Source organism: Gopherus evgoodei, chromosome 2, assembly GCF_007399415.2.
Source record: "Gopherus evgoodei ecotype Sinaloan lineage chromosome 2, rGopEvg1_v1.p, whole genome shotgun sequence".
Taxonomy (NCBI): Eukaryota; Metazoa; Chordata; order Testudines; family Testudinidae; genus Gopherus; species Gopherus evgoodei.
In genome coordinates, this window is record NC_044323.1 from 203,367,871 (window position 1) to 203,390,505 (window position 22,635).

General features: G+C 42.5%; 1 protein-coding gene across 9 annotated transcripts in view; it reads right to left on the reverse strand.

The window, feature by feature from the left end:
- The window catches only part of CEP192 (centrosomal protein 192), a 191,550-nt gene extending 170,121 nt beyond the window's left edge, over nucleotides 1-21,429 (reverse strand). For 7 of the 9 annotated variants that reach the window (XM_030552698.1, XM_030552696.1, XM_030552700.1 and 4 more), the window contains exons 1-4: nucleotides 21,235-21,429; nucleotides 20,371-20,448; nucleotides 18,063-18,248; nucleotides 7,646-7,771 (exon numbers count right to left, since the gene is read on the reverse strand). In XM_030552698.1, coding sequence (XP_030408558.1) covers nucleotides 7,646-7,771; nucleotides 18,063-18,229 — 293 coding nt within the window. In that variant the 5' untranslated portion in view covers nucleotides 18,230-18,248; nucleotides 20,371-20,448; nucleotides 21,235-21,429. Of the gene's footprint in view, nucleotides 1-7,645; nucleotides 7,772-18,062; nucleotides 18,249-20,370; nucleotides 20,449-21,194; nucleotides 21,214-21,234 lie in introns of those variants that run through there. The other 2 variants (XM_030552694.1, XM_030552695.1) reach the window with 2 other exon arrangements.
- Nucleotides 21,430-22,635: the final 1,206 nt, after the last annotated feature.

Genomic DNA, 22,635 nt, shown 5'->3' on the forward strand with positions numbered 1-22,635 from the left:
TATAAATAACTGGACAGTTCTATTACCTGGTGGTTACAGTAACTAAGTATATGAAAGAAGACTGGTCTCTCTCCTCCCCCTCTTTTCCTCAAAACACACACACACACACACCACTGACATTTCCAGCTCATCCTCCTGTTCCTGTCCCATTAAATTAGCATTTTAGAAGCCAGGTATTCACAAAGCAAGTCTGGAGAATCTGTGAACTTAAAACAAACAAAACGAACAAAAACACCACACAGTTTTTGTTGCGTCTTGCATCTCAGGAACCTCTTGCACAAATGATCCCAAATTTGCATCACTAACTATACCCTGCATCTTCAAAAAGGCACAGCAAATTTCAAGACAACTCCGATATATCTTAGAGTTTTGGAATATTTAGAAACATTGTCCTTTATACAGAAAAAAACTTCTCAATCTTAAGTGTAGCAGAGCTGGAATTCCACCGTAACTATGGCCCTATCTGAATCGTAGGATAATTGTCAAATAATTGCAGCTGAGTTATGGACAAGACACAGAAAATCATGGAAAAGTAATAACATTTATTACAGTAGAACTTCAGAGTTACGAATACCAGTGTTACGAACTGACTAGTCAACCACACAGTTAATTTGGAACTAGAAGTAGGCAATCAAGCAGCAGCAGCAGCAGAGACCCCCAACCCCACCCCAAAAAGCAGATACAGTAAAGCACTTTGTTAAACAAACTAAAAAAAATAAAGGGAAAGTTTAAAAAAAGATTTAACATGGTAAGGAAACTGTTTCTGTGCCTGTTTCATTTAAATTAAGATGGTTAAAAGCAGCTTTATTCTTCTGCATAGTAAAGTTTCAAAGCTCTATTAAGTCAGTGTTCAGTTGTAAACTTCTGAAAAAACAACCATAACATTTTGTTCAGTTACAAACTGTTGGAGAAAAACTTAGTTTTTGCTTTTAGTTTGGCTGCAGCAAAATTAAATACTTTATTATTTTGCAAGCAATATTAATTGAGGGAGGGAGTGCCCTAGGACACTGGGCTGCCCCAGTTCCGGACAGGTTTTTTTTACAGGTAAACAATTACAGCAAGCATTTATACCTTTGTTACAGACAATAGCAAGCAATATTACAGACATGATGAGCAACAGATGCATTTTGTTAATGCATAGGCTATTCTGCTATCTTATTTTTTTTAGCTTCTGGGCGCCAGCCTACAGATTTAATCATCAGTGCAAGGTCGTAATAACTTCTCTCACAGTTCTTTTCTGCTCGCCTTACACAATTCTTGCTTTTACAAGTCTTACGTTATTAGGGTTACAGCTGGCCTAACTCTTGTTAACAAACTGACATGCATTAAGATCCCCTACAAACTTTTGTTAATTCTTTCCCTTCTTCCACACTCCCCCCTTTTGTACTTTTAATACAACAGATATTTTTTAATTTTTATTTGCATTAAGCCATTGATTTTTGATTTTACATTAGATGTTTTAACCATAGGGGTTTTTATTGGATGAAATGATAATGCATGATTAGCATGGACATGAAAGGTATTACTATTACTACATTTTTTACAACAACAACATAATTTTAAACTGACTAACAGCAATGCAAGCAATAATATACTTAGAGCAAGCATACGATGAGGTTTTTGTACAATTTTGGTTACAAAGCATAATACATTATACTTAGTACACAAAGTAGATATTTTATAAGCTGTATGAAAGGCATTTTTTTTAGCTTGATATATATTTTGAAGTATGTGAATTTGTTTTTGTAATTTAGAGATTTTTTGAACCTTTGGTAATAATGAAAGCAAATTTTGAAATTGATTAGGCATTACTTTAATTTAGTTAAATGATACCTGAAACCTAAGAGCTACTTGCAACATTTTATTTGCAGGCCAGTAAATGATATGATTGCCTGCAGAAGTGGTAAGATTAATGTGTATATTTTGCCTGCAGCAGTGGTAAGATTAATGTGTATATTTTGCAGTGTGGTGGCTTTGAGATACACACAGCTATTATTAGCTTGAAAAAGTGGGTGTTTTGTTAGGATAGTTTTTTGTTTTTTACCTTTTTAGCAGACGCTATTATAAACAGTGACAACTTTTTTTGGCTTTAGTTTTTGTACACACTGAAGCTGTGGTGGTTTTAATGGCCAAAATGTTTATTGATTTTTTAATTTTATTTAAATATTAGTTGTAATTTTAGGAGCACTAACTAAAAATTGATTAGGCAAATTAGGTGGTTTAACCTTTTAGATATTTTGATGAATTACCCAATTTTATAAGCATTTTTTTTATGGACCTGGCAGGATTTGGTACATGGGAGCCTACACTTTTTTAATCGGTTTATATGCTTGGAAGGAGCACTGTGAATGTTTACACTTTTACTTAGAAAGTTTTTAAGTATGTTTTTATGGCCACAGATTAGATGGTATTAGATGCCCTGTTTGTAAGGGCAGTGGGCCAAGCCTGGTGCTTAAAATTACTTTGAATGGCCATTAGCTGGTTATTTAGGAAATTTTGAATTTTTGAACATGCTAGATTTTACTGCAATGCCTTTTTAGCCTTAGTGATATTTAATACCATTTTTTTTAGTAATTTTTGGGTTATAGACCTAAGGGCGGAAAGAATATGTAACTTACCCACTTTAGCCTTTACTTGGGTTAGCTGAGCTTTAGAAATAAGGCCAGTAGCCTTTTGTAGTTGACCCAATTGCTTATTATGTTTTTGGTTTTTAAAAATATTTTAAACTGCTGCTGCACTGTTGGCCCCATTTTATAAAGATTTAGTTAGGTCCCATTTGTTTCTAGAAGAAATAATCCAGGCCCTTTGTTGTGCTAATTTAATGGCAGCCCCTTGTGAACAATTTGGATATGTAGAGGTGATTTGGAAATTAGATAAGGGCAATGTAAACTTAACAGTTTTTAGTGTAGTGTTGAGTACAGTTTATTGATAGTTTGCTACATTTTTTTTTGGTGTAGGGTTATACCACATTTGTTGGTTGTATATTTTTATATATTTTTGGGAGGCATTAATATTAATAGCATAAGAGGGTGTGTATTGCAATAAGGTACAGGTTACATTATTAATTACTGGAATGGTTTTAATATAATAAAAATTTTAGTGGCAGAACAAACTTTTTGGGTATTTGTTTGATTATTTACTAATTGGGTGACCAAATAACAATAAGGGCCTTTTTTAGGTAGCATAGTACAAATTTTAGGAATAGCCATTATATTTACTTTACTATGGAACTCATTTATTTTAATTATAAATTTTTGGGGTTTATTTGCAGTAATATTGTGGATTTTTATTTTTACTGATTTATTTGTTTTTTACTTAATTATTTGCTTATATGAATTTTTGTGAACCTTAAAAAATAATTTTTTTGAGTAATATTTTAATAGGTTACATTTATGTATTAAACCCTGTACTTGAGTTTTTAATTTTTTTTTGGAGTTTTTTAGACTTTGCACTTGAGACTCATGGAGTCTCTTTGTTGCTTTTTTTTTACCAATACATAAACTGCTTTTGCTGTGTGTTAGAGGCTTTTTTTGAAATTAGGATTTCTTTGAGGTATGTAAGTTTATTTAAATTGAAGGTACCTTTTAATGGGCATTGTTTAGATGAATTTTTACGCGTGTTTAGATTTCAATTGTCTAAATGTTTGCAGGTTTTCGGACCATAATGTACGTACACGTAATATGCTGGGGTACCCTTAGGGGGTGAGGTGGAATATTTAGACTGTTTTTTACCCATTTTTTACTTACACACACACAGGGAGGGTGCCCTGTCCGCGCTAGCGGCTTATAAACTAATGATTTTTTTTTTTACAGGGTACTTACACAGGAAAGGCTAACGAGGATGGCCATGACCCTTTTACACCTTCTTTTAGCAAAGAGCGTTGGCTAGTCTCTGGGAGACGGCGCCGCTTACTTTGATTGCATTTAATGAGATGATTAGACTGTTAGTAGCCCACACGGAAAGGAAAGGGGAAGGGAAGAAGGGTACACACACTTCTAGACCCAGGTAGCTTTTTTACCGGACGATGCCAGGCCGAGTTAGCCCACAATGGGTTGGATTTTTTAAAGATTTACTAGTTACCGGGCTTGCATTAGAGTAGTTTTGGTTACGAGCTTTTGCTTTACAGGGTACTTTGGGCGTTTTTTGGTAACAGTTACTTATACTGGTGTACACACACACACACCCCAAGGCCTTTATTTTCTATTACCACGATGCATTTGTACCTTATGTTCGGACCCAATACTATGAGGCGGTATGACAACCCCTCTTGAGGCGGTAAAAACCCCTTAGCACTGGTGCATTTTTAATGCATTTTACTATGCATTACCTAATGCATTACCTTTTTGGCCAACCCAGCAGTTTTTCAGTACTGCTATAAACTAACCTGATTGGGGCTTTTTCCCAATACCACTTTGCATTTGATTTTGCTGCACAGTTAATAAGTTTAGATGGCGTGAGCCCAACAGACACAGACGTTTTCACAGACAGTTCTCCTTCGACACCCCAATAGAGATTTTAAAACGTTTTTTACCTTTATTGTGGCGCCATGGGGTTCGAAGGGGAACGATCCGTAGCAGCTGCCTGTGGGTTCGTGGGCGTTGCCATCCCGGACGAGCCCCCAAATTGTCGGAGAAAAACCTCAGTTTTTGCTTTTAGTTTGGGTGCAGCAAAATTAAATACTTTATTATTTTGCAAGCAATATTAATTGAGGGAGGGAGTGCCCTAGGACACTGGGTTGCCCCAGTTCCGGACAGGTCTCTCCACAGGTAAACAATAACAGCAAGCATTTATACCTTTGTTACAGACAATAGCAAGCAATATTACAGACATGATGAGCAATAGATGCATTTTGTTTATGCATACGCTATTCTGCTATCTTATTTTTTAGCTTCTGGGCGCCAGCCTACAAATTTAATTATTATCAGTGCAAGGTCGTAATAACTTCTCACACAGTTCTTTTCTGCTCGCCTTACACAATTCTTGCTTTTACAAGTCTTACATTATTAGGGTTACAGCTGGCCTAACTCTTGTTAACAAACTGACATGCATTAAGATCCCCTACAAATTTTTGTTAATTCTTTCCCTTCTTCCACAAAACATTTCAGAGTTAGGAACTGTCCTGAAGAGTTCATAATTCTGAGGTTCTACTGCAATTGCAGTAATTTGGAAAAGCCAGAGAAGACCTGTTTAAGGAAAACTTGCTGGAACAATTTAAACACTCAAGTATTATGTTATACCTGCTATTTATTTATTTTTTTGACACCCAGACATTTTGCTGCAACTATATTACAGTCATTAACGCCCGGAGACGGCAGCAGGATTCACGACACCAGCCGCCCAGGTCCAGCAGCAGGACTCTGGTCACCAGCAACCCAGCTGACAACATTCTAGTGGATGCTTAATATTACAGGATCAGTAATTTCCACGATATCACAAATTAAGTAGAGACTTAGCCATAACATATTAAAATCAATCATTAATAACTGCTTTGCTGTGTGCAGATTCCCCAGCAAAGGATAATCCTGAAAATATAAGAAGCTCTGAGTGGTGTCAAGTGGCCCATTCATCTCAATAAGATTCTCTCAGCTAAGTGAGACCATCGGATGGAGATGGATACACTTGAAACAACAGTCCTAATATGTGTGAAGTGTTCTATTCACGTCAGTGAGCGTTCCCATCCCCTCCTCACCAGTGCTGGAGAGCCTGTGATATGGATCAAGCATGCCCATTCTCAACTCGTTGCCTCAGTGTCAGCAGTGTTCTTGGTACTTATGCCAGTTCTCTGCTTCACACCCAGATGGCAGGGCTTCCCCTGACCCAGGCACATATGGCAGGTAAGGACCCAGTTGCCAGCTCATGTGAGGGGGCAGGAGGTCAGACCCCTATAGATGGGCAGGAGCCTCTACAAATCCTGCCACATGTAAGATAAGGAGAGGTGATCAGATGCCCCATATATGGGGGGACACTGCCTTCCAGGGTAAGAGTTTTAGGACTGGGGGACCAAACTCTCTTGCTAACAATATTTCAATCCGATTTCCCTCAAAGAGCCAGTGGTGGGGTAACTCTCGAGCAACTGAGACCCTGGTGTGATCCCTGTGTATACACGAGTTGCCAAAATATGTCAACTTTAAAGAAAAGCTCCGTGTTCCCCCCCCCCCCGGAGCTGTCTCTCAGGAACCCCTTGATCAAATAGTCCCAAATTTGGGTCATTAATCAACCCCTACCTCCCCATGAGACACACCAAATTTCAAGGCAATCTGAGTAACTATATGGATTTCAGAGCATTCATGCCTCGTCTACACCTAAAATTTAGGTTGACCTAGCTCCATTGCTCAGAGATGTGAATTTTTCACATCTGTCAGAGGTGGTAGAGCCTACCTAGCTACCATCTGTTGGAGGAGTGGATTAATTATGGCGACGGAAAAACCTCTTGCATTGCTGTGAAAAGTGTGTACATTACATCTGTGCTGCTATAGCATTTATATTATTCTGTTACTGCAATTATTAGGGGCAAAAAGAGGTCTGACACAGGGTACCAAATTTCTCAAGAGGCCTATTTTTAATTTTATTTCTTAAACTAAATAAGAGATTTACTTGGAATTCTCAGAAAATGTATTCTGTATTCAAAGTAAATTATGTATTCTCTTCAAAATTACACGCTTCATACTTAAGAGGCTGAATCCCTGCTTTAAGTGGAAAAACTCCATCTCAGCCATGGAGTTGCTACTGAGGCTTTCATAATCTGCTCACAACCCATTTAAGTTCTTGTTAAGACACCAAGCAGCAGTGATTTCCCACTTCACATTCTGCAGAATATTGACTGCTAGACAAGATATTCAAAAGCTATTTCTTCTGAAGTCACTTCACACAGTTTGAAAACCTGTAAAAGTTATATTTGCTTGCACTTATGATTTAATTGTGATTATCAATTCAGAAACTACTCTATGAACCTCACATGCATGACAGTGGAGCTCTACCTAGAAAGCTTACAGAACCCTGTAGCAAGACTACAGGGAATTAATTGAAATATTTGCACAAACTATAATGAAGGTAATATCTCCAGAGGAAAAACTGTTTTGAAATGGGCACAAGTAATAAGGAGAAAAAGAAATTCCTCAGTTTTATGAAGTTATCCAGCAAATGAAAAAAAAATTAAAGAACCACTGAACTAGAATTAAGCTCTAATAACTTCACTGTCTTCAGACATGCCTTCTAAAGCAAATATATTCCTCAGATCTTGGATTTAACCAACAAATTTTAAGGAATCATGAAAGACTCTATAAATTGCATTGCCACTACCTCTACCTCAATATAAAGCGACCCAATATAACACGAATTCGGATACAACATGGCAAAGCATTGCTCCGGGGGGATGGGGCTGCACACTCCGGTGGATCAAAGCAAGCTCGATATAACGCTGTTTCACCTATAACACGGTAAGATTTTTTGATCCCGAGGACAGCATTATATCGAGGTACAGGTGTAGGTAAGGGCAAAATGAAGCATTTAACTGCAGCCAATACTGTTGTTTCATAAAGAAAAAACAATTCAGAGTAAAGTCATTGATATTTACAATTATAACAGAATTTGCTATAAGTAATTTTTCCAATCTTTTTTAAAAGGAATAAACAGCAATATCACTTACAAGTCACCCTGAAAGCTGAGAGCTAACTTCCCCCTTGGCTCCACAGCAGACTGATCACTATGAGAAGATGCTGATGGCAGTGAAAATCTCCCTTCTTCTAGATAAGAAGCTTGAATATCAGAAAGCCTGTTGGGAAAAAACCCAATAATTTTAACTGTTCAAATTTGCATCTTTTCAATTCTTGAAAGAGTTGACAAAAATAAACCTGACAAGTATGCATACCTCATCTACTCTAAGTAGATGATCCTGAATAACTGAAAACTGATTTTTAATTGGTATATCTAGTTTTGCAAGTATATATTAGGTGGTGAATGAGGGAGCTGTATAGTTTTTTTTTTTCTCCTTTATAAATACCATATGTCCTTCAGGTTACCTGTTTGATATTAAGCTGCTGAATGCCAAAGGTAAATCAAAGGGGGCTGTAAAGAGGGGAAAAACACCAAAAACAAAGCAAGGCAAAGGTGCGGCTTCTTGAGGAAACAATGGGGGTGGAGAGGTGAGTTATCAATTGGTGACCGTCCTGTCTGGCTCTTTCCAAGCTAGAATGGTTTACTTTTCCCAAGACTGAGCCTAAGATCAAAAACCACAAAGAACCTAGAAAAGGAAGGAAGGATTCAGCAAGTGGCCAGAAACTTCTTAGGGTATCAGTGAAACCCAACAAGCTGGCAAGGAGATACACAAAGACAGGAAGACAGATGCTGTGAGCAGGAAAGGAAAGTTGAAGGTGCAAGACTGACCCATGAGTGTAGGCATTTTATTGTTTTGGGTTTTTTAACTCTTTGCTCCATGTCCTTTGTACCTTTGAGGAATGAATAATGCTTTGAAAAAGCTGTTTCTGTGTTACTGCAAACATATACAGTCACATGCTCTCAAAGGGAAACTCTTACAGGTGCCAAAACAAATTGGGCCTGCGTCACTAAATGTTGGGAACCATGGGTCCGGAAGCATAAATCCAGTTTAAGAGTGTGTGGAACCACACAATGCAACACAGCAGGCCTGTCACCTGCGGGATGCACTCAAACTCTCAGGGTACGGCTACACTGGAGAGTTGCAGCGCTGGTGGTGCGTTTACAACGCCGCAACTTACTCACCGTCCACACTTGCAAGGCACATACAGCGCTCATCTCCCTGGCTGCAGTGCTGGCTGTACTCCTGCTCTGCCTGGGGAATAATGATTGCAGCGCTGGTGACGCAGTGCTGCTCTGCCAGTGTGGCCACCAAAAGCGCTGTAATTGGCCTCCAGAGTATTCTGAGGTATCCCAGAATACCTGTTCAGCCACTCTGCTCATCAGTTCGCACTCAACTTCCCTGGCCTCAGGTGACCTGCCCTTTAAATGCCCCAGGAATTTTAAAAATCCCCTTCCTGTTTGCTCAGCCAGGTGTGGAGTGCAATCAGAATCTTTGCAGGTGACCATGCCTCCACACGCCAAACGAGCCCCAGCATGGAGCAATGGCGAGTTGCTGGACCTCATCAGTGTTTGGGATGAGGAAGCTGTGCAGTCACAGCTGCGCTCCAGCCGTAGGAATTATGATACCTATGGACAGATCCCAAGGGCCATGCTGGAAAGGGGCCATGACCGGGACGCGATGCAGTGCAGGGTTAAAGTGAAGGAGCTGCGGAGTGCCTATTGCAAAGCCCGCGAGGGAAACTGCCGCTCCGGTGCTGCCCCCACAACCTGCTGTTTTTACAAGGAGTTGGACGCGATACTTGGGGGTGACCCCACTGCCGATCCGACGACCACGACGGACACCTCAGAGCAGGGGGGGGGAGGGGGAGAGGAGAAGGGGGAGGAAACAGAGAGTGAGGGTACTGGGGTGGAGGGAGACACCCCGGAGTCCCAGGAAGCATGCAGCCAGGAGCTTTTCTCAAGCCAGGAGGAAGGTAGCCAGTCGCAGCAGCTAGTACTTGGTGAAGGACAAGCAGAGGAGCGGGTTCCCGGTAAGCAGCTTTTATTTTCAGGATGGAAATGTTTCAGGGAGGAGGGGGGGTTAAGGCTGCATGCATGCAGCCCATTGATGTGGTCTATCACGTCACAGTAATCGGCCTCAGTAATCTCTTCAAAAGTTTCAGCCAGAGTGTGGGCAATGCGCTTGCACAAGTTTATAGGGAGAGCCACTGTGGTCCTTGTCTCAGTCAGGCTAACGTATTCGCGGCACTGTGCAGCGAGGGGTGGGGGGGGGGGACCACTGCTGCACACAGGCAAGCTGCATAGGGGCCAGGGCAGAATCTGCATTGCTGTAGAAGACCCTCCCGCTCTTCCCAGGTGACCCGCAGCAGTGAGATAGCTTCCAGGATTAACTCCTGTGGAAAATGTTGGGAGACTGTTCAGTGTAGATGCCCCCTGAAGCAGTTTGCTTTCCCCAACGCACAGAAACCCCTGCACATCCCTGAAGCAATCAGTCCCCCTTACTCACCATTTCATGGCTCCTATGGGTTATGTTCGCTCTGTTTGGTATGGGAAAAGTATGCTAAAGTGAAGACTGTAGACTCCTTCATTGTGTGGGAATAACTTTCTGGGCAAGATTATAAACAATGCAGCCTCTGTTAACTGCAGCCTCTGTTAACTGTTGCCATTTTGCCTTTCGAAAAGTGTCCTTGACTACTCGATTGCCTGTATCATCCGCTGCTCAGAGGCTAGCAAACCTCAGGAAGAAGCCGCGAAAAAGCAAAGAAGACATGCTGAAAGCAGTTATGGATCACTCTGCCAGAGAGAGTAAAAAACTGCAGGACTGGAGGAAAAAACTCCAGGACTGGAGAGAAAGGGAAAGCAGGCTCCGCCAGAGAAACGCAGCGGCTAAGAAGAAAAGCACAAAACAGCTGATAAGCATCCTGGCACGCCAAGCGGACTCTATCCAGTCACTCGTAGCCATGCAGGCAGAGCAGTACCGTGCCGCCCCCGTCCCAAAGCTCTTTCCCTTGTGCCCCAATGTCAGCTCCAAACCCCTTTCCCCAGCATCTACGTTCTTACCACCACCAGCTGCCCCCAACACCTGTACATTCACCAACCAGCCCTGAGAACTACGACCCTTACTCTCTGCACTCAACCCCCATCACCATGCAGTAAAGGCATCCTGAAGTGCAGCAGTCACTGCACACCACTCCAGACCGGACATACTCAAACCTGTGACTGTACAGTTCACCATCCCACCCCCTTGCCCTTTTAGGTTCCCAAAATGTTGTGTGTTTGTCAAGGAAGTTATTTTCTTTTCAATAAATGAATTCTTGGCTTTGAAAACAGTCTTTATTATTGCAGTAAGTGAACGATACCGTAGCCCAGGAAAGAAACAGGCACTGCAATTTCAGGAAAAACAGATTCCTACAAACGTTGTAACCACTGCACTTCACTCTCGTGCAAGGCACCAAACATTACTGTTGGTTTTCAGCCTCAAATTCCTCCCTCAAAGCATCCCTAATCCTTGTAGCCCTGTGCTGGGTCTCTCTAGTAGCCTTGCTCTCTGGCTGTGCAAATTCAGCCTCCAGGTGTTGAACCTCGGAGGCCCATTACTGACTGAATGTTTTACCCTTCCCTTCACAAATATTATGGAGGGTACAGCATGCGGATATAACCGCAGGGATGCTGCTTTCCCTCAAGTCTAGCTTCCCATAAAGAGATCGCCAGTGCCCTTTTAAACGGCCAAAAGCACACTCCACAGTCATTCGGCACCGGCTCAGCCTGTAGTTGAACCGGTCCTTGCTGCTGTCAAGCTTCCCTGTATACGGTTTCATGAGCCAAGACATTAACGGGTAAGCGGGGTCTCCAAGGATCACAATTGGCATTTCGACATCCCCTACTGTGATCTTGCGGTCTGGGAAAAAAGTCCCGGCCTGCAGCTTCCTGAACAGGCCATTGTTCCGAAAGATGCGTGCATCATGCATCTTTCCAGGCCAGCCTGTGTTAATGTCAATGAAACGCCCACGGCGATCCACAAGCGCCTGGAGAACCATAGAGAAATACTCCTTCCGATTAATGTACACGGATGCTAGGTGGGGTGGTGCGAGAATAGGAATATGCGTCCCATCTATCGCCCCTCCACAGTTAGGGAAACCCATTTGTGCAAAGCCATCCAGAAAGTCCTGCATGTTCCCCAGAGTTACGGTTCTTCTTAGCAGGATGCGATTAATGGCCCTGCAAACTTGCATCAACACAATTCCAACGTCGACTTTCCCACTCCAAACTGGTTCGCGACCCATCAGTAGCTGTCTGGAGTTGCCAGCTTCCAGACTGCAATAGCCATCCGCTTCTCCACCGGCAGGGCAGCTCTCAATCTCGTGTCCTTGCGCCGCAGGGTGGGGGCGAGCTCAGCACACAGTCCCATGAAAGCAGCAAAGAATCCTATGGCACCTTATAGACTAACAGACGTTTTGGAGCATGAGCTTTCGTGGGTGAATACCCACTTCCTCAGATGCATGTAATGGAAATATCCAGGGGCAGGTATATATATGTGTGCTAGCAAGCAAGCTAGAGATAACGAGGTCAGTTCAATCAGGGAGGATGAGGCCCTATGCCAGCAATGCCCCTCTGCTATGTACATCGGCCAAACTGGACAGTCTCTACGGAAAAGGATAAATGGACACAAATCAGACATTAGGAATGGCAATATACAAAAACCTGTAGGAGAGCACTTCAACCTCCCTGGCCACACTATAGCAGACCTTAAGGTGGCCATCCTGCAACAAAAAAACTTCAGGACCAGACTTCAAAGAGAAACTGCTGAGCTTCAGTTCATCTGCAAATGTGACACCATCAGCTCAGGATTGAACAAAGACTGTGAATGGCTTGCCAATTACAGAACCAGTTTCTCCTCTCTTGGTTTTCACACCTCAACTGCTAGAACAGGGCCTCATCCTCCCTGATTGAACTGACCTCGTTATCTCTAGCTTGCTTGCTAGCACACATATATATACCTGCCCCTGGATATTTCCATTACATGCATCTGAGGAAGTGGGTATTCACCCACGAAAGCTCATGCTCCAAAACGTCTGTTAGTCTATAAGGTGCCATAGGATTCTTTGCTGCTTTTACAGATCCAGACTAACACGGCTACCCTCTGATACTTGAGTCCCATGAAAGTGGCTTTTCTCATCCAAAAGTTCTGCAGCCACTGATTGTCATCCCAGACTTCCATGATGATGTGATCCCACCACTCAGTGCTTGTTTCCCGACCCCAAAAGCGGCGTTCCACGATGCTGGGCATTTCCGTGAATGCCACAACCAATTAGTGTCACACGTCAGGCGACTCAACATCATCGGACTCCCCACTGTCACTTTGGAGCTGAAGGAATAGCTCAACTGCCAAACAGGATGTGCTGGCGACACTCATCAGCAAAGTCCTCAGCAGCTCGGGCTCCATTCCCACAGAAAATCGCACTGCACAGAAACCGTTGGGAGACTCTCAATGGTGCCAAACGTGGACGGAAAAACAGTGACTGCTGGGATGTGAAGCGATGCATCACGGGGCGTTGGGACAGGAAGCGGAATGACCCACACCCTTCCATCCCCTTCCCACAACCCACGGCGCCAAAATGGGACGAGGTGCTCTGTGGGATAGCTGCCCAGAATGCACCACTCCCAACAGCGCTGCAAATGTGGCCACACTGCAGCTCTGGTAGCTGTCAGTTTGGCCACACTGCAGCGCTTTCCCTACACAGCTGTACGAAGACAGATGTAACTCCCAGCGCTGTACAGCTGTAAGTGTAGCCATACCCTCAGAGTGGTAGCCGTGTTAGCCTGTATCAGCAAAAATAATGAGGAATACCAGAGACTAACAAATTTATTTGAGCATAAGCTTTCATGGTCTAAAACCCCTTCATCAGGCAGTTCATCCGGTTCCTGTGACATGCCCTTTGTACTTTAAGTGCCTACTAGAATCATTTGAACTTTATTAATGAAAATCAATTCTGAAATTATTAAGTGTTGCCATCTCACTATTTGAGGTGGCTGATTTGATTTCTCTCATTTGAAATGGAAAATGATCTTGGAGGATGAGATTCAGATGACAGAAGGACATGGCTCATTTCTTGCTAACAGCTATTTATGTTTAGGGGATTTGTGAGAGCAGAGCTTCTCCAAGGGAGAGTGCGAGTTCCTTGTTTCTCCAAACCCATTTGTGACCACTAGATTTCATCTTTCAAGAATAGTGAATGGATTAAAGATCTTTTTTTTTTTCTTGGTGGAACAGAGGAGTGGTATTTCAGAGGCTCTCTCCTTCCCTTCCTCCTGATTCTGTACACTATTCATGCACTTAATACCTATGAGACCTGCTCATCTTGTTATTTGCATGCATATAGCTCCCACTGAAGCAAATGGAAGTTGAGCACACCTAGCTCAGGGAATAACCAGGCCCTGATAAAAGACAAGACTCATCTGGTGTCTGAGTACAATTCCTTTCTTTCCACCAACTTCTGGCCAGCAAATCTCCATCTTTACTTTCTTCTGTAAATCAGTCAGCAATCCCTATATACAGCCATCTGACAAGCTCCACAGAAGTAGACTAAGTGTGACTTTAGGGAATACAGTAACTCCTGCTTAACACTGTAGTTATGTCTGAAAAATGCGACTTTAAGCGAAACGATGTTAAGCAAATCCAATTTCCCCATAAGAATTAAATGTAAATGGGGGTGGGAGGGTAGGTTCCAGTGGAATTTTTTTCACCAGACAAAAAACTATATATTATATAGATATACACACAGTATATGTTTTAAACAAACAATTTAATACTGTTCACAGCTATGATGATTGTGAAGCTTGGCTGAGGTAGTGAAGTTAGAGGCTGGAAGAGAGAGGGATATTTCGCAGGGAATGCCTTGTTGCTAAATGATGAACTAATACTCGGCTGAGCCCTCAAGGGTTAACACATTGTTAATGTAGCCTCTCACCAAGGTAACATGAACAGGAGGGAGGGGAGACAGCATAGCAGACAGAGACAGACACACACCTTGTGTGGGGAAGAGAGAGAGGGAGACAGATGCACATTGCCCCTTGAAGTAAGTTAACCCACTCTTAAGTGCATTGTCTTTTTAAGTGGATAAGGAAGTTGAGACAGCAGCTGCTGCTGCCCCAAGCTCTGTCTCTCTCTGTCCTCTCCCCTCGCTGCTCTATATGGAGAAGGGGTAAGCAGGGTACAGGACCAGGGGGACACCCTGACATTAGCCCCCAACCTTCCTTCCCCCCCCCACCCACAGCAAGCAGGAGTCTCTGGGAGCAGCTCCAAGGCAGAGGGAAGGAGCAGCACATGGCAGTAGGGGGAGGGACAGCTGAACTGCCGATTGATAGCCTGCTGGGTGGTTGCAGCACAGGGAACTTAAGGGAGCGGGGAGCTGATGGGGAGCTGCCAGTCCACCCTGGTTCTAAGCCCCCATCAGCTAGCTGCAATGGGCTGCTCTTAAATGAGCATGTTCCCTAATTGACAACGAAACATTAACCAGGACAACTTTAAGAGAGGAGTTACTGTATCTGCTATGTACGTGAGGTATACGCACAAAAAGATGAATATAGCTAGGCTGATATGATCTACATAACCTACAAGAAGTTATTTTTGGCAAGCCTTTAGCACAGAGGCTTGATTTGGTAGTTCCAGGTTGTAAGAGACTAACCTTCCAAATGCAAAGGGGTCATTCTGAGGAAGCTACTACTTTGGGAAAGTTCTGAGAGAGACTGCAGTTATGTCAGCCTGAAGGCTTGTCATCCCTGATTAATTTTTTTTTTTTTTTTGGTTAAATCAGTCATTTGAAAGCTGTAAAATTTAGTTTCAAGATTCTTACCAGTCACTACAGTTTTGTCTAATTCAGTTCTAAATGTTTTTGTTTCCTCCCATTCTTCAGATGTATTTATGAAGTGCATGAAACACTTTTTCCCATTATCCCAATCTGATAAAGCATTCTCCATCTTTTGTTCCTCAAATTGGATTACTGTGGTGTTCAACTGGACCATCAGCAAACAGTACTCAGGACTCAAAGCATCCCTTCCTTGCTCCATTAGGTTGGTTTCCATTAGCTCTTACTGCTCTAGTTATGGATTTTAAGATACACAGCATTCTGTGGGACAACAGTTTCCCTTCCTCATCTTAAGAGCTCTGTTCTAGCATGGCTTAAATTTCATGGTAGAGTAGAGAGGCAGCATGAGTTATCAACACTGTGCTGTCAAACTACTGAAGCCTAGGTACAGTGTGGAGAGGAAAGCAGAAACAAGACTAGAGACAGGACAGCAGCCAATGTTGGTGGTGTAAAAATATTTAAATATTTTCTGGATACACTGATGAAGAAGGTACTCAATAACTCTATATAAGAAAATAATTTTAAACATGATGTATGTCAAGTTGCATTCTGTTTCTTATAGAGTATCTAAATACAACTTTAGCACCACAAAAGGATTGTAAGAATCTAACCTCATATAAAAAGGGATGGCAAAGTACCTAGTTTCATCTTTATTCCCAGCTTAGTCAGGGGTTCATCAAGCTAAATGGCTGCTCTGATTTCCTCTGAGTACTTTTTTGGCAAGAACAACATGTGCTTTCATTTAATACAAGTCCATTCATAATTTATGTTGTGTAGCCTTTCAGTTTGTATTTTTGCATTTTATAAATTTAATTTAAAAAATACTTTTATTAGACTGTTATTGGCTGGTAATGTTCACCAAAGAACTGTTCACTATGAGCAACCCTGATCAACTCTGGCAGTTTAGAGAGGAGAACACAAAAGTGGGATAGAAGTGTTTTCAAACAACTTTCTTGAGTAAGTCTAGATGTCTGGCTAGTACAGGAGTCAGTTCACCCGTCACAGATAATTCTCAGTCACTAGACTAGCAATTCTTATACTCCATCGTTATGGCCAACTACACAACCAAGAAATAGCTGGTGGAATGGGTCAATATACTACAGGAACTTGCACTCTGCCCATAAGCTATCACATATAGTTGTGAGGAATGTAATGTAGCTCAAATGTCTGACATCTCAGATAAACCCACAGGTTAAAAAAAAAAAAAAACAGATGGTGCCAGAAACCAAGAGCCAAACAAGACTGGGCTGGAGAACAATATTCTAGGCCAACACAGACTCCTGGACAAGAGAACTACACAACAATTTATTTCTGTAAACTCTGCATCTTACTCTCCTGGAAGCGGTAATGCCCAATGATCTCAAACTCAGCCTGACATGTTGCATCCATTGAGGAGGCAACAGATACTATGTGTCATTTCGCTAAATTTTAAGGATAGATCATATGCTTTACTCACTACTATACAGGTTTTAACTTTGGTACCAAAATTTGTTTGACTTGAGTCAGTATAGTGTAATAGTCACCTTGAACAAAAAATAATCGTGACCAAAAATACAGCAGTAGCTTAAGTGTTTCCTAATTGTTTTCCCACTATAGTATCGGCTCAAACTACTGTACGTTAATTGTACATAATTAATCTTTCTGGTTTCAAGAAAAGTACTACAGAACCATTCTTCTCGGAATAATTACTAAAAGTAATAACTATTGACAAGCAATACAGGTTGCTCCAGAGTTAGATTACTGTTCAGGTTAAATGGTTTGGCCATTACACCAATTGAATCTATTTCCCCATGTTAAGTATCCTCACACCTTCTATGGGTCATCTCAATTATCACTTCAAAAAGACTAACATGGCTGCTACTCTGAAACCTGTTCAGGTTAAAGGATGTTAACTCGGTATACATTTAAAATACCAGTCTAAAAACCAGGTTGACATTTTGTAATGAAGCACAACAACTTAAGTTTTATTTGACAAAATGCCTTATTTTATAGCATGCAGTGTTGTGCCTCTAATATCCAGGAAGTAACACTGCTACATGGTAGATGAGGTAATATCTTTTACAGAACCGACTTCTGTTGTGAAAGAGACAAGCTTTTGGGATACAAAGAGCTCTTAAATCTGGGAAAAGTACACAACACCTTCAAAGGACAAGTTAAGGAGCTTTAATTCATAACTTTGCTAGAGACTATTAATACTGGTCTTAAGGACACCAGATGTATGGCTTATTATTTCAACAATCTGTAACTTTAAAGCCTCTCTCCCCTTTTTTTTTGTCCTATGGCTGCAGAGGTGTTAACTGCTCACTTGATGCTCTGAATACCTTTCCCAGACCCAAGAAGAGCTCTATGTAGCTTTAAAGCTTGTCTCTTCCACATCAGAAGTTGGTCCAATAAAAAATATTACCTCACCTACCTTACCACTCATTTTGCAGCAACCATCAGAAGTTCATTCAGCAACAGACTGACATTTTTCAGCACTTCATGAATTCACACTATGTTACAGAAGTATCCAAATAACCAATTTCAGCTTTCTGAGCAGACAGTATGCAAGGAATCCTTCTGGAGGAGATCAGACACCTTTATCCTTCCCCATAACGCAAGTGTATTTTAGGTTATGAAAGACTATTAGGAGGACAGTCTTACCTGTTGTCAGAACCTGTTTTAGTCCTGGCAACAGTTGAAGCTGCAACAGGTAAGCCAAGGTTTGATGAAATGGTGACATTCTCCAAAATCCCACTGGTATTACTGTTCAGTGAGTTAGCCAAAAAGCTTGGAAACGTCTCATCCGCAATATTTCTGAAGTCTTCCATCCTGCCATACAATAGCACACTGTTTAAAAATGAATTGGAATAAGTCAGTTCAGCATAACAAACAAGATGATACTCAAAGAATTGTCACTAAAGTCATGTAAACTCCCATTGAAAGCAACATAGCCAGACTCTTCAGGCTGCAGATGTGGAAAGATTTTATTTTCACAGACCAGGATGGAAGGACTCCAAGTCCAGTTACACAAAAGTAGTCCTGATTCTGAATTATGTACTACAATTCTTAACTATCCATGGCCTAAAAAAGCTACAATTTTAGAGAGTCCTCTACCTCCATTGTACTAGCACTGAAGCTTCACCGGCACTACTAACAGTAGTTACTTTAACAGCATTAGCTTAAACTTATCAAGTCGGCAGTGTTACTCCAAAATATGATCTAGATCACAAAGTTAAACAACAAAATCACTGGTGACCAGATTACACTATTGCTAGCACCAATGGAGCTGAAGCAGTGCTAGATTTCCCTAAAGTCACCAGGACACACAAGGTCTAAAGGTGGTTTTGCTGACTACCAACAGCAACGGTACTCTTCATATATTTAAAAAAAACACTAGCATAGGTATACAGTTGGCTAAAATATTGTATGTATGGCAAAAGATGTATTCTTTAAACCAGTGGTTAAGTCCAGAATAGTACTAACGCTCCCTCAAAGTAAAATCAGAAAAGTCTAAGAAACCTGATGGTATGCTTCCTTTGGCTAGACCAAGTTTCACCAAAAAAAGCAATGGACACTTTATCCATGTGTTAGTCTTCAAGCCAATGTTCTTCAAAGTCCAAATAAAACCGTTGTTTTTAAAAAGTCATTTTTAAATTTTATACCTACTGTAGTTAATACACAACATTGTCAGAACTGAAAGGAGTTACAGAATGCTAGTGAAAACATGCATTTGACAGCTTTAAATATAATCAGTTTCATCATTACTTTTTATAGCCAATGTCACCTATGTGGAAAAGGCCCTCTTAAGATTTCAACAAGGGAGCAGAAAACATTCACTTTAAAGTTTCCGGTATGTTATTTAAAGGGTGCCTTATCAAATAAGTGTTTGGGAGATTTAACTCAATGTAAAAAATTTTCAAATTCACATCCACTAAAATAAAACATTTAGAGTACTCAATCAAAGTAAAAAGCTAGTTTCCTTGTGCTTCTATCCTCTTCACTGTTCGGTGCACTCAATCCAAGATCTTTATCATCATATTAATAAAGTCTTTAAAAAAAAAATCAATAAAAGATTGTAAGACTAGTGATTTTTTCAAGGTGCACAAAACACACCTTGAGTTGTGTACTCAGTTAAAGCTACAAAATCAGCCTCAGTTATTTTCTTACCTTAAATAACAATCATCCAACAGGATCACATTTTGGCACAGGAACAGGTACTGAAGTTTAACTGGTAAGCCACTAAAGATCAGTTTTACTACTACCAAAATGCAGCACAGTGGGACAAGAAGAAGTCAGTTTAGACTTTCTAAGTAGGATAATCTCAAAATGCCAACAGCAACTGATAGTTAATTTACTAAACCAGCGGTCTCTAACACGGTGCCTGCGGGCACCATGGCGCCCACTGGGGCATCTATCTGCGCCCGCGTACTGGCCAGCAGACAAGCATCCGCTGAAATGTCTCTGAAAAGCAGCATCAAGAGATGTTGCCGTCAAAATGCCTCCAAAAATGAGCCGCATTTCGGCGGCGACGCCTCTTGACATTGAAGCTTCTCTGCAGCATTTCAGCAGATGCTTGCTTGTCAGCCAGTCATGGTCCTTGGCGGCTCGTCATCCAGCACCCATCAGACAAAAGAGGTTGGGGACCACTGTACTAGACTGTGACAGGTACCACAGAAGAGACTGTTTGAAAGCAGAACACATCCTGATTAAGCAACATCTGAATATAAGAGCAAATCAACTGCATTTACAATAACTTAAGTAAATTGTTGCCGCTCCCTGTTTGTTTCAGATTTAAAAAAAGCTAGACAATACACTGGCCATATCCTTTACTGATATAATCACAACTATATCTACAAACTTATTTAAAACTTCTTCTTTAAAGTCTTTTGAGCAAGGCATTTAAAAAAAACCAAAAAAAATCAAAAACAAAACATTAACTTTTGCAGATTAGAGCCCTCAGGTGCCTGACCTGTATTTAGCTTGTAAAGTTGCTTGCAGCGGACAGCATCTTCCTCTGTTTCTACAGGCCTCAAGCACCCGAAGGATTCTTAAAAAAAAACAAAACAAAAAAAAAACACCATGTAAAGCATCACCTCATTAAACATTAAACCTGCTGAATCAGAGGCAAACGTCCAGGATGACTCCAGCGATGGGCACCTACAAATGCAGCTCTCCCACAACACACTCCTCCCTCCTGTCTGGTCCATAGCAGGGGATCTCAGAGGCACCACAAGGAGCTGGTTTCACACCCCTTGGCCTTACTGACTCCCCGCACAAGGAACGGCACAAGTTATGGAGCAAGGAAGCAGTTAGAGCGAGGGCTCATCTGCACAGCCCAATGACTCCAGTGGGCTCACACCGGTTCCGCTCCGAGTGTGGACACGCTCACTGCGGAATAAGGATGCCCTTTCCTGGGGTAGCTCGCATCACTTTGCCCATTCAATAGTCAACCACAGGCTACATCAGAGTCCGACCTTCCAGCACACCCCCAGCCCCCGAGACTGCCGCGGGCGGCGGGTCAGGGACACGAGAGTCCCAGGGAGCTGGAGCAGGAGCCGTGCGGGGGTACTATTCGCTCGCAGGCTCCGGGGGCAGCTTCCCTTGGACAGCTGGGGGAGCAGGGCAGAAAGCGAGCCCTACTCCCTGGTACCTACAGCCCCCACACACCTGACTGACCGACCCTGCCGCGTGCGCCTGGGGCGGGGGAGCCCACACGGCGAGGGGGAAAAGCAGCAGCGGGGACCCGACGCCGGTATCTCCCCGCCCGGCCACCCAACCGCCACAACTTCAAACCGTCGCTCAGCTTCCCTCCGCAGGCGCCGCGCTCGCTCACCAGCCCCGGCGCAGAAGGCGGGCGCTGCAGCCGCTCCACCGGATTTGTGCGCGAGATGCCCAGCGCCGCCCGCGGCTGTAGCGCGAGACCCTCCCCCAGGGCGCGCGGACGCTCCCACCAGGCCCTGCGACTCTTTCTCTCCCTTCCGGCGGCGCCGCATTCGCCGCGCAAGGCTGCCCGTGCTGGTCCGGGGGCTGGGCCAAAGGAACCGAAGAAAAAAAGCGGGAGCTGACAGTTGGCATTGGGCAGCTCAGGTTAAAAAGAAAAGCATAGACTAGGTTTCTGATTGGGTGACGAGGCATGACATAACTAAGCCCCGCCCTCAGCTGCTGTGAGTGACACCAACCCAGCCCCTGTCGGGGATGGGGAGGATGCGACCTGAGCCCACACCGCTTTGCTAATAGGTGGAGGGGACAGCTACAGCAATGTTCATAGCATCATACTCTATCAGGCTTGAAAGGGACCTCAGGAGATCATCTAGTTGAACTGCCTGCTCAAAGCAGGACCAATCTCCAGACAGATTTTTGCCCCAGATCCCTAAATGGGCCCCTCAAGGACTGAACTCAAAACCCTGGGTTTAGCAGGCTAATGCTCAAGAGCAAGTCAGGGAGCTGGTGGGGTAAGGTGCAATCTAAGCTCCTGCTGACTTTCAGTGAGAGCCTTTTGCTGCCCAGTCCTGAGACCACATGACTGCAGAACAGGCCCAGCCCCTCTCAAGGGCTCCTGAGAAGCAATGTGAGGCTGAGGTCAAGCAGCGTCCCTACCCTTTCTGTGCTCCCTGAGAGCCCAGCATGTGAAGCTTAAGTCAGGTTGTCCTATCTACAACTTCTGAGTTCCTGCTAGGAGCAGTTGTTAAGACACATGGTACTTGATTAAATACACTTCTAGAGCTGTCTAGCGGCATCTGCTTGCATTAGTGACCCAGTTGTGTGAAATAGCTGTTTTGGGATGCCGTAGATACCGTCTGAATCATGAAACAATCCAGAATTAACACATATTGCAGATGGCCAACCTGCATAGCTGACCGTGATCTAAAAGCTAAAGCAACAAAATTTCCACGCACAATTCAACAGTATGCATAGAACAAGCAAGCAGAAACATCTTACCTGGGACCCTGAGCCTGCAGTAAGTTTATTTTGCATTAACATTAAAATTTAATTAATAGTAAAAAAAGTTATGGGGTAAATGTTTCAAATATCTTATTGTATGTATTGTATGCACATAAACATTTACAAACTATCAAAATACAGATATTAAACATCCCAGACTTTTAAAGGAGATATTTCTAACATATATTATTCATTGGATAAAGTAACTCATATGCTGGAGAGCTATAAATAGTACGACTTCTTTTGAGGAATAAGTGTGACTGCGGTATTGTTAATGGAAGATACCCAATAG